This window comes from Cupressus sempervirens, chromosome 4, assembly GCF_028749045.1.
Source record: "Cupressus sempervirens isolate cs-2001-9-10 chromosome 4, ASM2874904v1, whole genome shotgun sequence".
NCBI classification, from domain to species: domain Eukaryota; kingdom Viridiplantae; phylum Streptophyta; class Pinopsida; order Cupressales; family Cupressaceae; genus Cupressus; species Cupressus sempervirens.
The window spans coordinates 561,304,963-561,328,485 of record NC_143121.1 but is presented as its reverse complement, the minus strand read 5'-3'; the positions used below and the strand labels follow the sequence as shown (position 1 = coordinate 561,328,485).

The 23,523-nt window shown below is 35.2% G+C and overlaps 2 protein-coding genes across 4 annotated transcripts in view; both read left to right on the top strand.

Annotated features, from left to right (window-relative positions):
- Nucleotides 1–23,523, top strand: part of LOC149562432 (uncharacterized) — a 138,713-nt gene that overhangs the window by 53,943 nt on the left and 61,247 nt on the right. The gene's annotated exons all lie outside the window — the stretch shown is intronic.
- Nucleotides 1–23,523, top strand: part of LOC149562433 (putative UDP-N-acetylglucosamine--peptide N-acetylglucosaminyltransferase SEC) — an 84,006-nt gene that overhangs the window by 2,036 nt on the left and 58,447 nt on the right. The window contains exon 6 of the mRNA XM_089825938.1: nucleotides 483–599. Within this exon, the coding sequence (XP_089682064.1) occupies nucleotides 483–590 (108 nt within the window). The 3' untranslated portion in view covers nucleotides 591–599. The remainder of the gene's footprint in view (nucleotides 1–482; nucleotides 600–23,523) is intronic.

Sequence of the window (23,523 nt, the reverse complement as noted above, 5' to 3'; positions counted from 1 at the left end):
TCACCAGCAAACTGCCTAGTTTCTTCAGTAAACTTGTCGTTATCATCTATAGGAGACAGTACTGGAATCTTATATTTCATGCCAGTCAAATAATGTAAAGCTACACTTGGTTTCTTCTTCTTGTTGAATTCAGCACTTTTTAAATGTTGTTTCTAGTGTTGGACTTATCACAGAGAATTGAGATAAGTGTTCTCGTCTGGGTCAGTTTGGAGGCATTTTCATTCAGCCTATAATGCCATTTCTAAAATCTTACCATTTGACGGTTAAATCCCAAGAGGCTATGCACATACTGCATGAGCTGCATAGAGATTTTGTATTCTTTGGTTTGTGTATGGTATTTTGTTAAGGAAAATGTTATTGATCTCTAATTTATAGTTGGAAGCAGCTATGAAGTGAGAAGTTAAGTCCCAGAGCCTTCCTTGCATTGCATTTCGAAAGAAATTTTATCTTTTCAGTTCCCATTTAATTTTAAAATCTTGCAGAAAGATCCAAAATTCACAGAGGCTATTCTCGGGGATAACTTAGATGCTTTTCAAAACATTCTTAGAAGACGCCATCAAGAAAGGTTGCAGCAGCAATGTATACAATAGGAAGAATTAGTAAGTGAATTTTTATTCTTTATTGACCTTGCACATTCTACTTATGGTTTTGAACTTCTAGGCTGTGCTTGTTTGAATGAAGGTTTTCCCAGTAGAATAATTAATTCTTTGCTTGCTTTGGCATTTAGATTTTCCATGGTAGTGCTTATTGTGCTTAATGAATTCATTTCAATTTTTCATGTATTCTTGTAGATGAATTAAATAAGTGATGTTGTTGCTTAAATAGGATACTGATTGTTTGTTTCTCTGTTTGTTGAAGAATTTGTTTTATCATGAAAATTCCTTTTTTGATTTTGATATTTACTTAGAATGTGTAGCAATCTGTAATCAGTACTTATATTAATTCTAACCTTCAGCTTGAGACATACAGAGTTTTGCTTGTTTAAGGTACTGCCTCTTTTTTCTTTTCTAATTCAATAAGGGCTTTGTATGTGGTAGTCACTTCTTAATGCCAATCCTTTTGATATTGATGCACAATGGAAGATTGATGAAATGATTCGACAGGTATGAATAATTTGATCATAGTGAAGATTATAGAAGAGTCATAGAAGCATAAACTATATATTTTGTTATATATGGCTAGTATGCAATCATAAATAGTGTGTTGAATACATTATAGATAACAGTGTGAGTTAAATGGTTGCTTTAGTTAATTTACCTTACTGAAATGTATATGCATCCTTAAAGAAAAATCAACAGACCACAATGATCTAATTGAAGTGCTGATTGTAGGGCCCACTTGCCGTTGCACCAAAAGCCATGACTGTTAGTGAACATGGAACACCACATAATTAACCACCTGTGGGCAGGGGAGCGCGTCGCATCACCCAACAATCTCCCCCTCGACGCGCATACCAGGTGCTTACACAGGTCGAGAAGGCACCGGGGAGATTTGAACCCATGACCAGGCCAAAATCAGGCTCTGATACCAATTGTAGGGCCCATTTGCCGTTGCACCAAAAGCCATGACTGTTAGTGAACATGGAACACCACATAATTAACCACCTGTGGGCAGGGGAGCGCGTCGCATCACTCAACACTGATTTCTAGGAGCTTCAGGATCTGCCTATATTTAATGTTTGAAATCTGGCCATTTTTATTGGACCCATTAGGACCTCAGAAATCAGTCTAGAGGAGAAGCCTGAAATTCGCGATGTGTGATTATAAATTATAAAATTGCCTGTAGATAGACATTTCTCTTAAAGAAAGGTAGTACAAATTATATGCATATTTGTCTGTAGCTTCTTCAAAAGACCTTGGATAAGTATTTCTATGTAATTGAATCATTTCCATGATCATCTTCTGATGTTTTCTATAAATCTATTTTCTGTAAATGAAATTTTTATTGATACATAATGATCTTTGCTGTATAATTGATTTGATCGTCTATTTTATAGTCTGTATTGCAAATATATCACTAAAACTCCTACTCGTTTCTAAAGCATTGTGAACTTACTAATCAAGACAGTTCAAGAATATATCCTAATAATAAAATGACCAGAATCAAAGAAATGATGCATCTTTAATATAATTTTGGTCCTGAAGTGCAATGTATTTCATATCTTTTGTCAAATCCAGTGGCCGACTTATTTTAAAAGCATCAATTTGTGTCTCTAATCCATTGTTGATCTTTCTTCAGCATTTATTTTCTTTAAGAAATCATGCAATGCTACCCCTAATTGCCGGACATTGAAGAATTGCCTAGTCCATAGCCCTTAAATAAAAAATGTTGACCAAGTTGAGATTAGAAACCTTATTCAACACGCTTTCACTTATTTTTTCTGCTTTGGCTTCTACATCAGCACTCACACAGGGGATAGGAGCCCACAACAAAGATGAAGATTGTCGGTCTGTGGTGCAAGTTAATGAGTGAGGAGGAGTTCTTAAACCATATTGTGCGATCAACAAATATGAAGTGCCTCACACCCTTGTAAGTATTTCAATATTCTTAGCTTCTTTGAGGCATTCTATAAAACAGTTCACATGCCTTGCCTATGATTTGACATTTTGCGTGCATCCTGCACCCTTTCATTCGGCTGATGATGGATTACAGAGAGTGATCTGAAACGATGATGCTAAAAAACACACACAATCAAATCCAAAATGAACTTGCATTACAAATGGATTGTGGAAATCTGATATTGTTAATTTTGCATGCATGTCTACCAGGACAATCACAACTATATACAATAATCAACAAACCATTTTCAACTTCTTTCAAATACAAGTTACTGTTTGTCGTACCTTTAGCAAATCCAAGCTTTGCCAAATAATTGTTCAACCTTGCATACTAGGTTCTAGGTGCTTGCTTCAGACCATATAAGGCTTTCTTTAATCTGCATACCATGTCTTTGTCTTCTGATAAAGGAAAACCTTTAGGCTGCTCAATATATACCTTTTCTTCAAATTCTCCATTTAGAAAGGTTGATTTAACATCCATCTGATAAACCTTTAACTTCTTATTTGTTGTATAAGCCAGGAAAATCCTTATTGCTTCCATTCTGGCTATAGGTGCATATGTTTCCTCATAGTCTATGCCTTCTTGCTGTGAATATCCCTTGCATACAAGTCTAGCCTTGTTCCTCACAACTTCGCCTTGCTCATTCATCTTGTTTCTGAATGCCCATTTGGTTCCTATCACATTCTTGTCTTTAGGTCTAGGAACTAACTCCCATGTATCGTTCTTCACTATCTGATTCGATTCTTCCTTCATCGCTTGAATCCAATGATCATCTTTAATTGCTTCATCTGCGCTTTTAGGCTCAACTTGAGATATTAGACATATCTCCTCATTTACTCTATTCCTTGTCATCACACCTTTGTCTTTGCTTCCAATTATCTACTCAAGAGGGTGATTCTTTGTCAGATTCCTGTTAGGGGTAGGAGTTGACATTTCAATTCTTATCTTTTCTCTCGTTTCAGATCTCTACTCTTCTCTTTGCTCAACAGTTAGCACATCATTCTGCAAATGATTATTAGTCTCAAAGAAAATTTCAGCATTCTGTCTAACAATTCTAGAATTATCTTCTTCTTCATTTGAATTATAATCTACCATCTTTACTCTAGTTCCAAACTTTTAATCAATCCTTAGATTTGCGTATTCAACTATTGTCTTAGTTCTATAGTTGAAACATTTGTAAGCTTTGCTTTTCAATGTATAACCAAGAAACATACCTTCATCACTTCTTGGATCAAACTTACCAATGTCGTCATCTCTCTTAATGTAACATTTGCTCCCAAATATTTTGAAATACTTAACTGACGGTGAATGACCAAACCGTAGTTCATAAGGTGTCTTGCTCATACCTTTTCTGATATATATTCTATTCAAAGTATATACCATAGTTACTGGACTCGGACTCGCCTCTAACTCGAAAAGTCAAAATCCGACTCGGACTTGGATTTGGCGACTAGACTCGGCAAGGACTTGGAAAATTGAAAAACCCATGAAATTCAAAGATTTTAAAGGATTTTAAGATTGTTTCATGCATCTTTTAGTTAATTAACATCAAATACACAATAATTGAGATAAATAGAAGTTACTTGACACACACAATTTTGCATAGATCACAAGTATAAAAGCGAATTTCTGAAGGAAAAAAATTGAATAACACAATATAAAGTTATAAACTATAAAGTATAAACTTAAACTTAAAGTAATAAACATAGTGTCACTCTAGTGTCAAAGACTCAAATGTCTACAATATTCATGGATTACTAAATCCATGGTATCAAATTCAAAAGTTCAAAACATATATTAAAATAACAACTAGAAGACTAAGGCTCATAGTAGTCTATGTCCTCCTACGAGTGCGCCTAAGATAAGTCATGGAAGACTCTAGAGCCATCCTCTCTCCCTATGTCTGAGGTTGAGGCTGAACCTCATCCTCCTCCTCACCCACATAATCCTCGTCATCAAATTGGGATCCATCACTCCTAGCCTTAGGGTCTTGCACTCTATCTCCTCGCGCTCTAGCCTCCTCAATTGCCATCGCTACTGCCTCAGCCTCCCGATCCACCTGATCTACCCACTCCACATCTTCATCATTGAAGACAAGATCAACCATCTCTGTGTTCCACTCTGCATGAGGATCAACATTCTCTCATACAATTGCTGATGTATCGGTGCTAAGGATCTGCCTATGAAAAAGACGAAGGTTGTAGTGAACAAAGACAAGATCATTCAATTTTTTCATTGCCAACCTATTGCGCTTATTCAAGTGTATGTGCTCAAATAGATTCCAATTATGTTCGCATCTTGATGCACTAGATGGCTGGCTCAAGATGCGAATCACAATCCTCTGTAAATTTGGCACCTTTGTGCCAAACATCTCCCACCATGCATCTGAAACAAGAAAATTTTGAATCATATCAATAACATTGAATTTATCAAATTAAAATGGTAATAGAATTAGAAATTAGGATGTAGAATCAATGATTTTTACCAGGTATTAATCCTATCCTATTTTTCACAACTCCCGTGAAAATAAGTTCCCTTGAGCTTTTTTAAACAACCCAATCTCACGTACTACAATTGTTCCAACTGTTGAATTAGGTGACATTCTCTCTACAACATCCTAGAGGCCACTCCACACCTCATTATGAGCCTTGAAATGTGGGCTGAATTGGTATGCTGGATTAAGGAAGTAGGCCGCTGCATGTATAGGCCCGTGAAGTAGATTGTGCGAACGTTTATCAATAACATCCCATATAGGTCCATACCTATCTTGATTCCTTGCAAAAAAAGAGCGAATAACTTTCTTCACCCTATCCATGCCCTCATAAATGTAGCCCATTGAGGGCTTCTCTCCATCAATAGTTCGTAGGAGAACAACAAGCGGCTTTACAAACTGCAATCATTATGAAAGTTGGAAGATAAATAATCAGCTTTAAGGTTTTTCTTTAAAAAATGAACAATAATTTATAACATAATTTCATAAACAAAATAAAGTTGAAATGAGGACAAAAAGGAAAATTACTGTCACAATATCAGCAATCGGTGTCCAAAAGAAGCCTCATCAAAAACATGATCAGCTGCATCAATCCCTGCCTATGATGATGCAATCCACTCCTCACTAACAAATACGTCTCAAACCTTCCTTTGAATTAAGCAAAGATTTCAATGTGAGAAAATTGGTTGCAAATCTAGTGACCCCTGGACAAGACAATTTCTTTTGCCCAGTGTGTTTCCTCATGAGGTTGAGGACCCATGTATGATTATATATGAATTGGCATACGCTTCTTCTTTGCTCTATAATTGTTTTTATCCAAGAGGTCAATGCAGTGAGCAGCACAAGGGGTCCAAAATATGTGAGGGTGTCTCTCTATAAGAAGCTTTCCTGTAGCAACATAATTTGTTGAATTATCTATAACTATCTACACCACACTCTCTTCACCCACATCCTTTATCACTTCATCCATTACCTCACAAAGATATTCAACATTCTTTGTTTTTCCTGAGGCATCAATTGATTTCAAAAAAACTGTGGCACCCGAAGAAGAAGAAACAAATTAGTATAATGATTAATGATGAATCATAATTTATAAACTTAATCACTTGAATACAAGTTCTACTTCTAAATTTTTAATGTCTAAGACTCTAAGTACAATTACGGTTTACCTGATGAGGAGACAAGAAAGTTGAGAGGAGTGTTCTACTCCTTCTATCAGTCCAACCATCAGTCATGATGGTGCAACCCTTCATCTTCCACACCTCACGCTGCTCCTTGATTGCAACTTCTACATCAGCCACCCTTTGGTTCAAAATAAGGCCTCCTAGCTCTTCAACACTAGGGGCTTTGAACCCCAGACCACAAACAGCAACAACATCGATTCCAATTTGCCAATAAAAGGACCTAAAACAAATTAAATAAAATTTAAAGTTAAACAAATTAGTATATTATAAATAAATTTGAAAACAAAATACAAATTAAAATAAACAAAATAAGCATATTATTGTCTTTTGAAAGTTGAAAGTTGAAATTTTGAAAGCAAGAGAAGACAAATTTAAATTTAAATAAATAAGTACCTTGCTGCATTGAATGAAATGTTGTTGTAGATGAAGAAGTCTCCAAGGCCAATTTTGCATAATCATGTTTCTCCTTGTTCCAACCCACGCTCTCAAGTGATGGTTGTGCACTTGGAGCCATGCATGGAGCAAACATGGAATCAAGTATCGATCTTTGCTTACGAATGCGAGGCCTAATGGTCACACTCGTAGAAGCAGCAACATCCGTAGGTGGAGTAGGGGATAATGGAGAGCAAAAATTAGATCCCTGTTGGGCTAGTTGTGCCATTTATTCTTGTTGCTTCTTTGTCAATTCTTTTTTCTCCATTTTTTTCTCTAGAAGAGTTTACATGTCTCGCATAACATCTTGGGGTACATCTTTGAATTTTTTAGCATCACGTCTAGGTATACTTGTTAAGTGATACTTCAATCTATTTATTCCTGCCCCATTATATACTACACCGCAATGCCAACATGTAACCACTCCCTTTTTGTGCTCCGGGATGGCATGTTTCCAAGCCCTATCCCTTACTATTGCACTTGGGTCTGCATTAGGGTTGAATGGAGGCCTAGTTCCACTTCTCTCACCCTGAGACATTATGTCAAATTTCAATGTGTTTGCTGCTAGCCTGCTGCAATATGAATATATTATATATAGAAAAAAGTTAGCATCAAATTAGATTTTTAAACTTTAGGGCATTCTTACTTTGTCATCAATATAAATTAGAATAAATTTAGATTCTAAATAGTAGATAGCAGTAGTAGAGACCAAACAAATGTAAACAAAATGAGAAGTAAAAAATATGAATGTAAAAGTTTAAAACATATTACAAAACAACACAAAGAAATGCAACTTGTAGCTTACCTCTTCAAATTTGTATAAAGTCAAACAATGGAAATGCAAGTTTGTAGAAACCTCATCCAAATGCTCCCTTAAGCTCCGCTCAATGCTTTAGTGCAAGCTACAAAGTTGCACAAACCATCAACAATCGATACGGAAGATCCAACTGGTTTGCTAATTTCTCTCTTAAAACCCTAATATTCTTCTCTAACTCTTTCCTCTCTCTTGTGAGCATAAGAAAATTGTGGAATGACCTTTTTAGGTCAATTAGATGTTATAACAACCAAAAAAGGCAACATAAAATAATGATTTTTTAATTTTTTTAACTTTTTGTGTTGGTAGCCGACGAGAGTCTTGGGCTTGGGACTCGGTGAGTCTAAGTGGCTAGAGGCAGATTGCCTCGAAAATGGCGACTCTGGCTCAGACTCGTAGAGTCCTAGTCAGACTCGCCAAGTCCCATTACATTGCTATTGTATTGACTGCTTCTCTCCAAAGTGTCTTAGAAACATCATTCTCAAACAACATCGCTTTTGCTGCTTCTTCTACTAATTTATTTCTTTTTTCAGCAATCCCATTTTGTCAAGAGTTCTAGGTGTAGATAGCTGTTTTTTGATACCATTCTCTTCACAAATTATGTTAAACTCTCTAGAGGTGAATTCTCCTATATCAGATCTCAAACACTTTATCTTAACACCAGATTCATTCTCAACTTTATTATTAAATATCTTCAACTCCTCAAAAGCTTGAAATTTCTCTTTAAGAAATGCTACCCACATCATTCTAGTGAAATTATCAACAAAAATCATAAAATACCTTTCACCATAGAATCTTCTTATTCTAGAAGGACCACTCAGATCTATGTGAATGATCTCCAGCTTCTCTGTGGTAGTGAACTTCTTGCTAGGAAATGATACTTTCTTCTGCTTAGCCAAAATACATTCCTTACACACAACATTAGTAGGCTTTGTAATCTTAGGCAAGTCTCTGACTACAAAAGTGCTACTAACCTTCACAATATTATGAAAGTTTATGGGACAGAATCTTCTATGCCACAACCAACTGTTATCCACTTTAGCTACCAAACATGTCATTTTAGTAGGATTCAACTGAAATACATTACCTTTGGATCTAGTGCTAGTTCCAATCATCTTACCATCTCTATCTTTGATAATGTAGGTTTTCTTAGTGAACTGCAACAAATAACCCTTGTCTAGCAACTGTCCAACACTCAACAACTTATGCTTCAATCCATCAACAAAATAAACATCATCAGTGTCGGTTTTACCATCAAGAGTAATGGATCCAATTTTTGTTAGATGACAGGCTGCATTGTTACCAACTCTAACAATACCTCCATCACGATTCTTGAACTTAACAAACTTATTCATATCACCAGTCATGTGATGTGAACAACTACTGTTAATTATCCAATCAGATTTTTTTTCCACTTGGAAAACTAGAGGTCTTTCTTCTCTAATTTTTCTATCAAGATCATCTTCCATGATAGCCACAAATCCTAATTCACCATCACTTTCACTTTGACCTTTCTCATTAGATTCTTCATCTTCATTTGTATACAAACAATTTCTATCTCTATCTCTTTTAGTGTTAAACTTTCCTTTATACTTTTTCTCTCTTTTAGGATATTTTTAGATGCATAATGACCAAACTCATTACAAGTCCAACATTTAAAGATTTTCTTACCATCTTTTTCTCTTCTCACAAGAAGGGCTATTCTTTCCTCAATCTTCTTGTCTTCATTAGATCTACTTCTACCAGCAAAATCTCCACGAGTGCTTGCACTCCTTGAATTAGGTTGAACGTTCAGGGCACCGAAAGCTATTTCGACTCTTGCAAGTTTTCTAGACTATCTCATATCTGCTTCTACTAGTTCCAATCTTCCAAGCAACATTTCCTTTGTGAAATCCTTAGTGCAGGGCATTACTAGATCAAATATCTGAGCTATTGGCTTGAATGGTGGTGTCAAGCTTTTCAGGATCTTCCATATAACTTCATCATCTTCCTTGTTTCCACCATGAGATTGAATTCTTGCAACAATTTATGATATTCTGCCAACATAATGTCTTACAGATTCATCTTCCATCACTTTAGCATCTTAAAATGCTCATAGCCAATTCTGTCATCTCATTCTTTTTGCATGATCATCACCTATAAAAGTAGATTCTAATGCTTTCCAAATTTCATAAGATGTTACAAGTGACTTTACCTAACTGTATTCATTCTTTGGAAGAGCTGTTAGTAGAGCTTCTCTTGCTCTCATGTTATACATGAATAGATCTCTCTTCTTCACTGCATCCTTCAAGCTTTTCTTCTTCAACGATTGTCTTCTTTCCCTTTGTCAAGATCCAATATCTTAGAGCCATACACAACAGATGAGTCTTCATCTTCTCCTTCCAAATGTCATAGTTGGCCCCCTCAAATCTAAGACTATCCTTTCTGAAAAGATCTGCCATCGATCTTCCAAAGATGTTAAGCTTATCCTTGAAGGACTTGATGCTCTGATACTAATTGTTAGAATATATAGTCCACTGATATAACTGAGAGGAAAGGGTGAATCAGTTATCCAACTAATATCACAAATATCAACCTTGAACAAACTTAACCATATGAGTAATATAAACTGAAACCACAACAAGATACCCATACACAATAACACCAGATATGTTAACTATGGAAACCCTTGACAAAGGGAAAACCCTGGTGGGGATGGTACCCACAAGATGATGTACTAATATAAATATTCCTTGTTAGAGGATGGACCCTGTTAGGAGTCTATGAATACATTCAGTACATATGAGTCTCTGTTAGGAGACTTTGAATCCTTGTTAGGAGATTCCAACCCTGTTAGGAGTTGTGGAAGACAGTTGGACCCACTACCCAAACAACTTCAAGGGCAAGACCAATGAATCCACTGTCCAAATGATGTCTGTATTATTCTTTGCAGAATAATAGAATGATATTGTACTGTTCCTTCCTCTTTCTCTGTCCTATCAACTGAACCTCTGCTCCTCCTGATCTTGTAACTAGATCACAAATCTCGCATCCAATAATCCCCTGGATCGCTTATACGCATTCAATAAACACTTTGCTCCTTTTCACACTTTGCATTTCAATAATGATCACAATACTTGAATACCATTTACAAACAAGGAAAACATCTTTTCTTTATACCATATCTTCATAATAATTCCTTTAGTCAACCTTGAGGCTTTCCCAATTAATTATAACAAGATAATTAATTACAATTACAATAGCACCGTTGGCTCACAGTCTATACAAAACTTCACGTGTGTGATACTAGGGCTTGCGTACTCACTAATGTCATCAGTTGACTGCCCTTTATCACTGCTTGACTGTGCATCTCTTCATTACATCTCAGATGTAAGATCGCTAACAAGCATTAGGAACTGCTTTCCCAATACTCTGTCTCTAAACTGCTCTCTATAAATCAGGTACATCTTTCATATGTCTTCGACTCAGGCAATGCGCTTTTGACCACATCATCAAGACATTGTGCCGAACATGTCCATAATTGTGCATCACCAGACAATCAAACCATTGTCTGTACCATCAAGATCTCTGTCTGCTACTCAACTAGTCTTTATAGAAACCATGATATGTTGACATCAATGACAAACAAAGTCATGCATCCAACTTGTCAATACTCTCTAATGCTCAGGATACTCTCCCAAAGTAGTATCATCAACATTTATGCTAACACCCTCTTCCCTCTTGTAGCTTTGCTACTCATCAAGTATGAGGTCTTAGATGTCCAAATCAACAACCAACCTTGGAATACAGGTGTCCAAACCAATTTGCACCTCTGCTTGTGCTCTAAAAGTGTTGGAGAAATAGAACTTGGGGTCAAGTAGTAGGCGACTGCATGAATATGTTGGTGGAGTTGTTGGTTCCACCTACGATCAATTATGTTCTATATAGGTCTATATTTGGCTTCATTTGACCTACACAAGTGTTGAATGGCCTCTTTGGCCCTATGCATGGCCTCGTATAGAAACCCCATGGGGTTTGTATCTCCATCCATAATTTGTAAAACCTTCACTAGCGATTTTGATACCCAAATATTAAAAATTATACAAAAATCAGCAAAAGGAAATATTTTAAAATTAAATAATAAATCAATAAAGACTTGAAAACTTACTTTGAGGATCTCCTCCATTAGCTTTTCAAAGCTAGCATCAAAAGAAATCTTCACAACCTTCTCTGCTTCAAGGTTCTTGGCATAAGGACTCTCTCACCATTTCTTAGCTAGAAACATGCGCGTCAAGTCTAACAATGTCTCAAATATACTTTGCAAGTTTAGAAAATTAGTAGGAAATTGTGTGACCCCTTGTCATACAAGATCCTTACCACTAGTGTTCTCTCTCATAAGACTCAAGCCCCATGTATGATCTTAAATGTATTTAGCAATATTCCTTTCATCTTCAACTAGCTTCTCCAGCTAGCTTAGTTTCCCTAGGTTCTCAAGGAGCAAGACAAGACAATGGGCAACACAAGGGCTCCAAAATAATGTTGGATGCCTCTCCATCATAGATCTAAGGGATGCGACATACAAAATTGCATTATCAGTCGCAATCTGGATGACATTAGCCACTCCCACTTCTATTACCACCTCATCCAACATGTTGTACAAATTTTCTGCATTTTTTACTTGGTTAGAGGTGTCAAGTGATTTTAGAAATACCAACTATTCCCCTGAAGCAACTATAAAGTTGATGAGCGTCTTATTCTTGCCATCTGTCCACCCATCGGATATAATGATGCAGCCTTTCAGTTCCCAAAATTTTTGTTTCTCTTCCACAAGCTGATGAATAGTTTTTACCCCACTATCTAACAATGGTCCAGTCACCTCATAAGGAGTTGGGGGCTTGAACCCCTTACCAAATGAAGAAATCAAAGTTACTACTTGATCCCAATATGGACTACATAAAGCATTGAAGGGAATATCATTGTGGATCCAAAATCTTGCAATTGCCACCCTTGTCTTCTCATGCATCTCTTTGTTCCATGCAGTGCCTAGCAAGCCGAGTTGAACACTAGGAGTGTTATGTGGAACCTAAAAGTCTGATAAAGGCCCACCCCTACTTCTCGATCTCCTTATCCAAAGCCCAACATAAGAAGCCTCTCCACCTCTTTGTGATCCTGTAGAACTAAAAGTTCCCATTGGGGCTACCACGGCTTCAAATGTCCTCTTTTTTGCTGCCTTATTTTGTGCAAATTTTTGAAGGCTTGTCAACATCTCTTTTGTAGCCTCTTTCAAACATTTATCACACGATGTAATATCATTGCATGAAATCTTTGCAAGATGGTATTTCAATTGGCTTACGCCTGAAGCCATATGCTTATGGAAAAAGATACATTGGACTTGTCCTTTGTTTGCTCTTTGGATTCCATATTTCCATAAAGAGTCCTCTATGCCACTAGTGATCTTGTGAAGAAATAGGTAGAGTTGGGCTTTGAGAACTTAGCAAAAAAACAACAATTTTATAATTAGAATGCTCAGAATAAGTAACAATTTAGTACAGTCATAAATTTATAAAAATGAATGAATTGAATCTATATTCATTGATAGTTCATAATAGATATCTAATATATATTCATGAAATGTAAAGTCTGTAAATATTATATTAATAATTATATAATATATAATATATTATATATCAAACTTTATTTATAATTTTTTATAGTTATATAGTTACGAGTAAATAGATAAAAAAAATTATAAAATAGATAAAATTATTGGTAACTGTGTAACTGGTTACTATACAATACTAGTGTAAAATAAAATCATTATATATAATTATATAATATTGTCTAATCGTATAATACTGTATAGTTATATATTAAAAAATAAAACCATTGTATAATACAATAACACTACTGTATAACTATAATTTTTATATTTACAAATCTGTATTTTTATTAACGGTTAAAAAATATAAACAATGGTTTGCAAAAAAAAGCCTAACATACTCATAAAAAATTACAAAACATGGATCATTATATTGTGTAAACTTAAAGTTTAAAGCTTGGGTCGAGCAAACAAAGCCGATGCATAAAGAGAAGATAAATAAAACAAAACAAAACTTGGATAACCTGGATCGAGCTGCGAGAAGAAGCCGACACTGAAAGAGCAAATAAGAGTCGACACTTGATTGAGCACTACAATCTATTTGTAGTCATGTCGGGTTCGTAGTAAATAAAACAAACCTGTCACTCGTCAATACTCAAAACAACAGAAACTCGTCACCAGTCAATACCTAAATGCCCAAATGGTATGTTAGGCCCATGATTTATTCCCTTCTTCATTGCGCGGTTTTGGCGATTTTTTGGCAGATATCGCCACAAGTTTTAGTAGAATTTCGGCATCAAGGGCGTTTAAATCGACATGGGTTGTGATGTATGATATATCACAATTTTTTCAATAAATGACTAATTTTTTGAACTATGATCCGAACCATGAATTGGCAAGATCTCTCATACACATGTAATAATTATCCACCCAATCACCAACAAGAAGAAAATGGTCCAATTTTTCAGCAATATTTAGGAAGCTTGCTCTCCTATTTGTCCATGTAAATTCACCTTTTTGAAGGGAATATCAACTAGTCCATTCTCCATCACAAAGTTATTGAGATCCTACTGACTTTTCTCATCCATCCTTTACCTTCCGCCTTTTCTTGAGCGTTTAGTATTACATTAAAATCTCCTAAAACAAAAATCTCCCCATCCATTACATTTAGCAGTCCAGTAATTTCCAGCCAAAGTTCCCTCTTTAATTTGCTATTAGTTGGGCCATACACATTGATAAAGTTAGAACTCACTCCTAGTTGTTTTGATTGAACCTTTACCCATGCCAATTGCCTACCTGCTGAATCAAAATCACATTTAAAGTTTCCTTTTTCCAAAGAATCTCAAGGCCACTGGATGCTCCTTGGGCTTCCAACATTAGGCATTTTTGTCTACTAAAAACTTTTTCCATCCACCTAAAATCTTGAGTTTTAGTTTTTGTTTCCTGTAAGTGCACACAAGGCCATTGCAGCCTGTGACATTCTATAAAAGCAACTTCATTGTCCTTATGAAAAGGCATAGCCTTTTCGTGATCGCAATTTTCTTTGCCCTACAACACTCCCATCTTGTAGTAGTAGAGCTTGGTTAAACTTTATTCCCTGCTTCTTTTCACCTACTTTCACCTTTCTTTTCTTTTCTTTTGTCTATCCCAAAATCGTTTATCACATATTACAACTTCATCAGCTAGTCCCAAAAAGTCATCTTCTAAATCTTCCTCTATTTTATAGTCTAAATTCGTTTCAACCAAGTTCCCACTAGTCTCTACATTTTCAAAGGAATTTTCCAAATTTCTAATTGGTGATATTTTAATATCCTCTACTCTCCCTGTATCAGCTATGCACTCACCCTGTAAGGTGTCTCCTTTTGTCAAAGACTATCCTTTCCATAGCTTCTTTCTCATCATTTGGCTTTTCCATCCTGTTAGACCATTTCTTATCATCCTTGTTTTCAATTATGTATTCAACAACTTCAACTAAGGGGCTTGAGAAATCCTCCCCCGCCTTCCGTTGTCGATTTACCTAGTTATGCTCATCCTTCTCTTCCATTCCTTGTTCCCTTGGTTCCTTCCCCAATAAGAAATCATCTATTTCTTGCTCTAATCCATTCTTGTTAGCCTCTTTCTGCATCTCGCTTGGCTTATCCATCTCCTGCAGTTGTAGCATACAATCCCTTTCCTTAAGAGGTTTAACCTCCCATGCTTGCATCTGACCAAATGTCATACCTTCCTTCGAAAAAGTGTGACTGAAATTGTTGAGCATTTTCCACATAAAGCATTCCCATGTTGGTGTTGCTGCCAATCTTTCTCTGCAAATTTGATCTTTAGATCTTATATTCTCCTTGGTCAGATGTAAAACTTGCTCCTTCAATCAATCTTTAACCAAATCTTTTCTTTTGCCTTCACTTTCACAACTACTTGATTCATGGTCCTCACTGAGGCATTGTGTGCACACCATAGTTTTGGGACTCTGTGAGTCAGAGTAGGACTTGCTGAGTCCAAGCCAGAGTCTACCAAACAAGGCAGATTGCCTTTGGCCTTGGACTTGGCAAAGTCCACATGGACTTGCTGAGTCCAAAGATTCTCTTGACACGCAAGAGTCTTGAGCTCTGGATTCTCACCGGTGGCAGCAGACATAAAGTGCAAAAATAAAATAAAAGGTTTTGGGATTTTTTTTTGCTTTATATAACATCGTTTTGACCTAAAAAGGTCATTCCATCCTATTCTAATGCTTGTAAATGAGAGAAAAGAGTTAGAGAAAAGTATTGGGGTTTTGAGAGAGAAATTAATAAACTGGTTGGCTCTCCCATATCGATTGTTGATTGTTTGTGCAACTTTGTAGCTTGCACTTAAGCATTGAGAGGAACTAAAGGAAGCATTTGGAGGAGACTTCTACAAACTTACTTGCATTTCCATTGTTTGTGCAAATTTGAAGAGGTAAATAACAAATTGTATTTCTTTGTGTCATTTTGTAAATTGTTTTACATTTATATTTTTTTACTTTCCATTTTGTTTACATTTGTTTTAGTCTCTACTATTTAGATTTATTCAAATTTATCTTGATGACAAACTTGATGAGTAAGAAGTAAGAAGGTCCTAAAGTTTAAAAATCTGATTTGATGCTAATTTTTTTCTATTTATAATAGTCACATTGCAGCAGCAACCACATTTCATTGATATCATGCCTTGGGGTGAGCCTTGTGAAAGTGGAACTAGGGCTCCATATAACCTTGGTGCAGATCCAATTGTAGTAACAAGGGATAGGGGTTGGGAACATGCCATCCTGGGCCACAAAAAAAGGAGTTGTTACATGTTGGCATTGGGTTGTAAGATATAACAGGGGACGCATAAATAGATTGAAGTATCACCTAGCACATATATGTAGAATGATGCTAAAAAATGGAAAGTACCCTGGGATGTTATGCGAGACATGCAAGCTCTTCTAAAGGAAAAAAATTGGAGAAAAATGAATTGAAAAAGAAGCAACAAGAAGAGATGGAACAACTAGCTCAAGAGGGATCTTCTAGTTTTCACTCTCCATTATTTCCTACTCCACCTACTACTGCTACTGCTTCTAGGAGTGTGATCATTGGGCCTCACATTTATAAGAAAAGGTCAAAACTTGATTCCATCTTTGTTCCACGCACGACTATAGGTGCACAACCATCACTTGAGAGTATGGGTTGGAACAAAGAGAACCATGATAATGCAAAATTGCCACATGGAAACTTCTCGATCTATAACAACATTTCATTCAATGCAGCAAGGTACTTATTTATTTAATTTATATGTCTTACTTCTATTGCTTTCAAGAGATAATAATATGCTTATTTTGTTTATTTTAATTTGTTTTAAAATTTAATAGTAATATACTAATTTGTTTAAATTTTATTTAAACTGTTTTAGGTCCCCTTATTGGCAAATTGCAATAGATGTTGTTACTATTTTTGGTTTGGGGTTCAAAGCCCTTGATGTTGACTAGCTAGGAGGCCCTATTTTGACCCAAAGGGTGGCTGATGTAGAAGTTGCAATTCAGGAATATCATGAAGTGTGGAAGACGAAGGGCTGCACCATCATGACTGATGGTTAGACTAATAGGAGTAGAACACTCCTCAACTTTCTTGTCTCCTCATCAAGTAATTGTAGACATTAGAAATTTAGAAGTAGAACATGTACTTAGAAATTTAGAATCTTGATTAAGTGATTAAGGTTTTAAATTATGAATTTATGATTGATCATTTATCATTATACTAATTTGTTTCTTTTTCCTCAGGTGCCACGGTTGTTTTGAAATCAATTGACGCCTCGGGAAAAACAAAGAAGGCTGAATATCTTTGTGAGGTAATGGATGAAGTGATAAAGGACGTGGGTGAGGAGAGTGTGGTGCAGATAGTTATGGATAATGCACAGATAGTTATGGATAATGCAATGAATTATGTTGTTGTAGGTAAGCTTCTTATGGAGAGACACCCTCACTTGTTTTGGGTCCTTTGTGTTGTTCATTGCATTGACCTCATTTTAGAGGATCGTGGTAAACTCCCTTGGATAAGAACAATTGTAGAGAAAGGAAGGAGTGTATGTAAATTCATATATAATAATACATGGGTCCTAAACCTCATGAGGAAACACACAAATCAAAAGGAGTTTTCTTGTCTTGGGGTCACTAGATTTGCAACTAATTTTCTCACGTTGTAATCCTTGCTTTACTCAAAGGGGGGTTTGAGACGCATGTTTGTTTGTGAGGAGTGGGTCTCATCATCATATGCAAAGACCACTACATTGACTGATACAATTGATCACATTTTTGATGAGGCTTCCTTTTGGACACTAGTCGTTGAGATTGTGAAGGTAATTTTCCTTTTGTTCGTCATTTCAACATTTTTGTTTATGAAATTATGTTATAATTAATTGTTCATTTTTAAAAGCAAAACTTAAAGCCGATCGTTTCTCATTCAACTTTCATAATGAATGTAGTTCATAGAGCGGCTTGTTGTTCTATGAATTGCTGATGGAGAGAAGCTCTCAATGGGCTACATTTATGAGGGCATGGATAGGGTGAAGGAGGCCATTTGCTCTTTTTTTGTCAAGAATCGTGATAGATATGGGCCTATATGGGATGTCATTGATAGGCGATGGCACAATCTACTTCATAGGCCTATAAATGCAGCTGCCTACTTCCTTAATCCAACATATCAATTCAACCCACATTTCAAGGTTGATGATGAGGTGTGGAGTGGCCTCGATGATGTTGTAGAGAGAATGCCACATGATTCGAGAGTTGGAACAGTTGTAGTCCGTGAGATTGAGATGTTTAGGAACAAGGGGACTTATTTTGTAATACACCCTATAATAGTTGAATTAAATATTAAATAGTTGTCAACTCTATAATTGATTAAATAATATGATGATTATTATATTATTTAGTCAATTATAATATTTATCATCTATAATTATTAAGTACATTATAGATTATATTTAATTCAATTAAATACATTAGTTAAAATTGGTTAATAAATATAATTAAAATAACAAATATAATCTATGAATAAGCTTAATCTAATGGCCAGTCACCATAAGACTAAAGTGTTGAGATGCGACCAATAAAGTAAGATAGGTACTTATAAGTACCACTTGAACAAAGAGAAGAAAACAAAAAAAATCAACTCAGAAATTTTGTAACCTAACATTGTAAGAGGAAAAGAAACCGAGAACTTGCATTGAGAAAACAAGATATAAAAAGATGAAAAATCCATATGGTACTTGACTGAATATGGTCTATACATAACCACCCTGTAAATGTATTTCACGTGGACCCATCCAGCGGGTGTTTACTAGGACACAAAAATAAGGGAATAAGCTCTCAATGACATAATTTTACTTGGCTCCAAGATTACTAACGGAGCAGAAGGAAATAATTATAAATGAAATATGCTTAAAAACAAGGGCGGATAACTCAATACACATACTAAGGCGCTCAACACATTTCGTTCAGAGCAGTAAAACACCACGTTGCCGAAGAAAATGACCTCCGCACAATGTGCCGACCTCCCAATAAAACTGGAGGAAAAGAGTATGATTATAACATTAAATGCGAAGACTTTCTTACATCAGTAATAGTGTGGAGTGCAAAAGAACTATATAATAACAAAATATACTGTGGGTGATATATACGAACAATGAACATGTTATCGATTAAAGGTGACCACATATATAAGACTACGAAAATAACGCTGAAATACTTAGGACAATAACATGTGAAGACTATAAAGTCAGTGGACCACGTCACATGTCTTGATACATTACCAATACATTGTATGAGAATCCACACTTGGAATGATTATTATTTAATTGGTAACTAAATACAATTGATAACTATGACTAATATCATTACAAATGATTAAACATAATTAATTATTATAATATATGTTTTGGGTGGGATTAACATGGAGATCTTACATATATATTTAATCTTATAAACTATTATTGAAATATAATAAATTTTTATACTATTATATTTGACTATGATAAGAAGTATATATTGTTATCAAGGAGGAGCCTTTATAAATCCAATCTAGTGGCTCTTTTCCTGATAGAGGGTAGGGGTCAGCATCTTGTAAATAGTTATAAAATGGGATTGGACCTGTAAACTTTGAGGGAATCCATTGATGGTATCTAGGAAACATGGATAACATATGTATCCTTTGATCGTAAACCTAAACAATAACATCATTGTTAATTGAAAAGACTATTATAAATATTAGAATTGATTTAAATACATCATTTATAATGGACCCGATCTGGGGACATTACATATTTGCACGAGTTGTGCAAGAAAAATAGGACAAAACTGATGCCTAGTAAAAATCTATGATTCTGTATCCTAATTTTTAATTCTATTACCATGTTAAATTGATAAAGTCAAAGTTATTGAATTGATTTAAAATTTTCTTGTTTCAGATGCATGGTGGGAGATGTTTGGTAGTAAGGTGCCAAATTTATAGAGGATTACAATTCATATCTTGAGACAGCCATCTAGTGCATCAGGATGCAAATGCAATTGGAGTCTATTCGAGCATATACAATCGAAGAAGTGCAATAGGTTGGCAGTGCAAAAATTGTATGATCTTGTCTTTGTTCCCTACAACCTTCACCCTCGCCATAGATAGATCTAGGGCTTCGATACATCATCGATTGTATTAGAGAGCGTTGATTCACATGTAGAGTGGAACAAAGAGATTGCTGATCTTGTCTTCAGTGATGAAGACGTGGAGTGGGTTGATCAGGTGGATTAGGAGACAGAGGTAGTAGCAATGGCTAAGAGTGATGGATCTGAGTCTGATGATGAGAATTATGTGGGTGAAGATGAGGATGAGGATGAGGATGAGGATGCCCTTGAGGTTCAGTCTCAGACACAGGGAGAGATGATAGCTCTAGAGTCGAGCATGACTTATCTTAGGCGTACTTGTAGGAGGACATGAGCTACTATGAGCCTTAGTTTTCTAAACTCTAGGTGTTATTTTCATGTATGTTTTGAACTTTTGATTGAAATCCATGAGTATTGTAGACATTTGACACTGCAATGACACTAGTTTATAACTTTATATTATGTAAATCATTTTTAAATTCACTTTTATAGCTATTATGTTAAATGTTTATAACTTTATATTATGTGTATTAAGTAGCTTCTGTTCATCTCAATTATTGTATATTTGATGTTAATTGACTAAAAGATGCATGAAAAAAATCCTTAAATCCTTAAAATTTTTAGAATTTCATGGGTTTTTCAATTTTTTGAATTTGATTGCCGAGTCCAAGTCCAAGCCCAATTTTGACTTTCCGAGTTAGAGGCGAGTCTGAGTCCCATAACTATGGTGCACACTATAAGATCCTCTTCAATCAAAAGGGCTTGTCTCCATATCCCTTCATCCGTATTCAACTCTATCATATCAGAGAGAGGATGGCATGCCTACCATAAAACACATATTCTAGAAAACATTTGGAAGGAAATCCTATCCATCGTTTCCATTTAGTTCACAATTTTGCCCAACTTATTCCCCATCAATCTAAGGGACTCCTCGTTCCAATACTCCTATGGAAAATTTCTTAGATCAATCGAAATTGGGAATTCCTTAATTTCTTCCTTTGTTGTGTCAAAATTTAGTTCTCATTTCTTCATATAAAAACCCTTTCCCTCTAGCATATATGGGCCATTGTCTAGGATGAAATCTCTATCAAGTTCACTCGCTACTTCTAATAGAAACCATTTTCAAGGGTTTTCAGAGTGCATATCTTTCCCCATTGTTTATCACTCCACTCTTTTATTTTCCTAAAATTCGGCCACTCTCCACCCCATTTCAAAAATAACGGATGACTTCGCAAAAAACTAACATAATCTAACCGTTCTCTACCATCAACCAATAGAGATACCACATTACTCTGTATTAGAGAGGGACTTACCTTTATCATCTTTACCTGTTCTTGGACTATCTTTAGTCTCCAAAACTTCTCATCTAGGGTTCCAAGGTCCACCAATCCGCCCAATTTTGTTGACACAAAACGATGCCTCAGGTGTTTCGCCTGCAGTAGCTTCCATACCCATTTTTCGTTGTCTCTCTCAGACTTGTTATTTGTTTGGTGCTAGTCTATTTTCTCCTTCCATTGATAGCCCTTATTTCCATCTTGTCTCCTATAATAGGGCCACCATGGCTCTGATATATTTCCATAGGTTTGGCTTGCATGCCATTGGAAAAGCTTAGCCATTGTTTTGAGAATCCCTACTATTGTTTCTTTGCAAAAACCTCTTCTTTGCTAATCCATTTCCCTAAAATATGATCTCATAAGATAATCTATTCTTAATATACCTATATATAATACAATAAGGAATATATTAATCTATTTGAAATAATAATATAAATATTATCTTGATGGATAAATAAAAGAATAATATTAAATAAATACATAAAAATTTAATAAGATTTTATAATTATTCTTACCATACAAATAAGTAATAACAATATAATTTTAAACATCTTCATAATAACAACTAATAGTTATAGGCAAGAGCCTACAACACAACGGTAAATTGTGAGCCTCTCATTGGGGAGGACTTGGGTTCGAATCTACTCAAGATTAATACATAATAATAATAATTAATCTTAGCAATAATAATAAACAAATAATAAATAATCTAGGCTTCAGCCAATTATCTATCTAGAAAACAAACTAATAGTTATATTGAATTAATTGAATGACATGTAGCAACATGCACTAACATTCGAATAGAGGTACGCGATTAGTTTAAGAAAGTTAATTAACATTGTGCACAGTCGGCTTCATGAAGAGCAATGTCCCATGAAGTCTATTGTAAATTGCAAAAATATTATTTTGTGGGAAACATGATTCATGACAACCATATGCAATGGATGTTTTGTTGAAGTATAGCATCAATCGAAGTGATATACTCATTACATTGAGTATTTGTATTCATGATTTATATGAACATTGTTTTATGTCTTATATTATTGATAAGAATATATATATATATATATATAATATTATATATGTAATATTATATATATTATATATTACATATATGGTTAATATATTAATATTACATATATGCTTAAAAGTAAGTTAACTAAAGATGATTAACTAGAGGAACATGTCTCTTGAAGAGACATGTCTCCTCTTCTCGTATTTATATGAGGTCCAAATCTGCATTTGAAAAGCATCAATCACATTGGCAACGTTACTACATTTGCAGAAACGATCCTAGAAAAATAACACGTATCAGAGCAAGCCTGCAAATAAGTCTACTGTAAAAGCAAAAGACAAAATACTACGATTTGACATATGTTGGAGAAACCATATTTACAGAATTAATGCTTGTTTCCAATTTTAATGTATTAATGAGAGATTATGTGCAAGTCCTCACATAGATTGAATGAATACTCAATGATCTCACAATTCTTCATTCAGAATGTCTGGAGAATTATCTTGCGAACACTACTTCAGCTTCCCTATCACTCTATTCAGAAATCAACCATCAGTAGACATAACTCTGAAGAGTTTAATCACCAAATATAATTGAAGCCTACACTTCATGAAGATTTGTAGACAATCTGACAACGGTGAAGAATCAATTTCCGTCTACAAGTCAATGAGTAGAGTCATTGTGCCATCGTAACAAATACAATCAAGTTATATTGTTATAGATTTTAAAATTGATAGTAATGATATTCTGAATGATCTTCTATGACTATTGTTCACATGCATTAGTTCCGATGGTCGAACAAGAGATTTTAGACAGACATAAGGAGAACAATCGAAAAAGAGAACTGGAAATTTGACTGGGATAGATCGGGCAGAGAACATGATGCTCATTGCATAGTTGGTAAAAATTGTCAATGCCAAGCTAGACAAATAAAGGGAAAGAAGGTGCTAAGTGGGAGGAAACAAGGACGGTATTCAG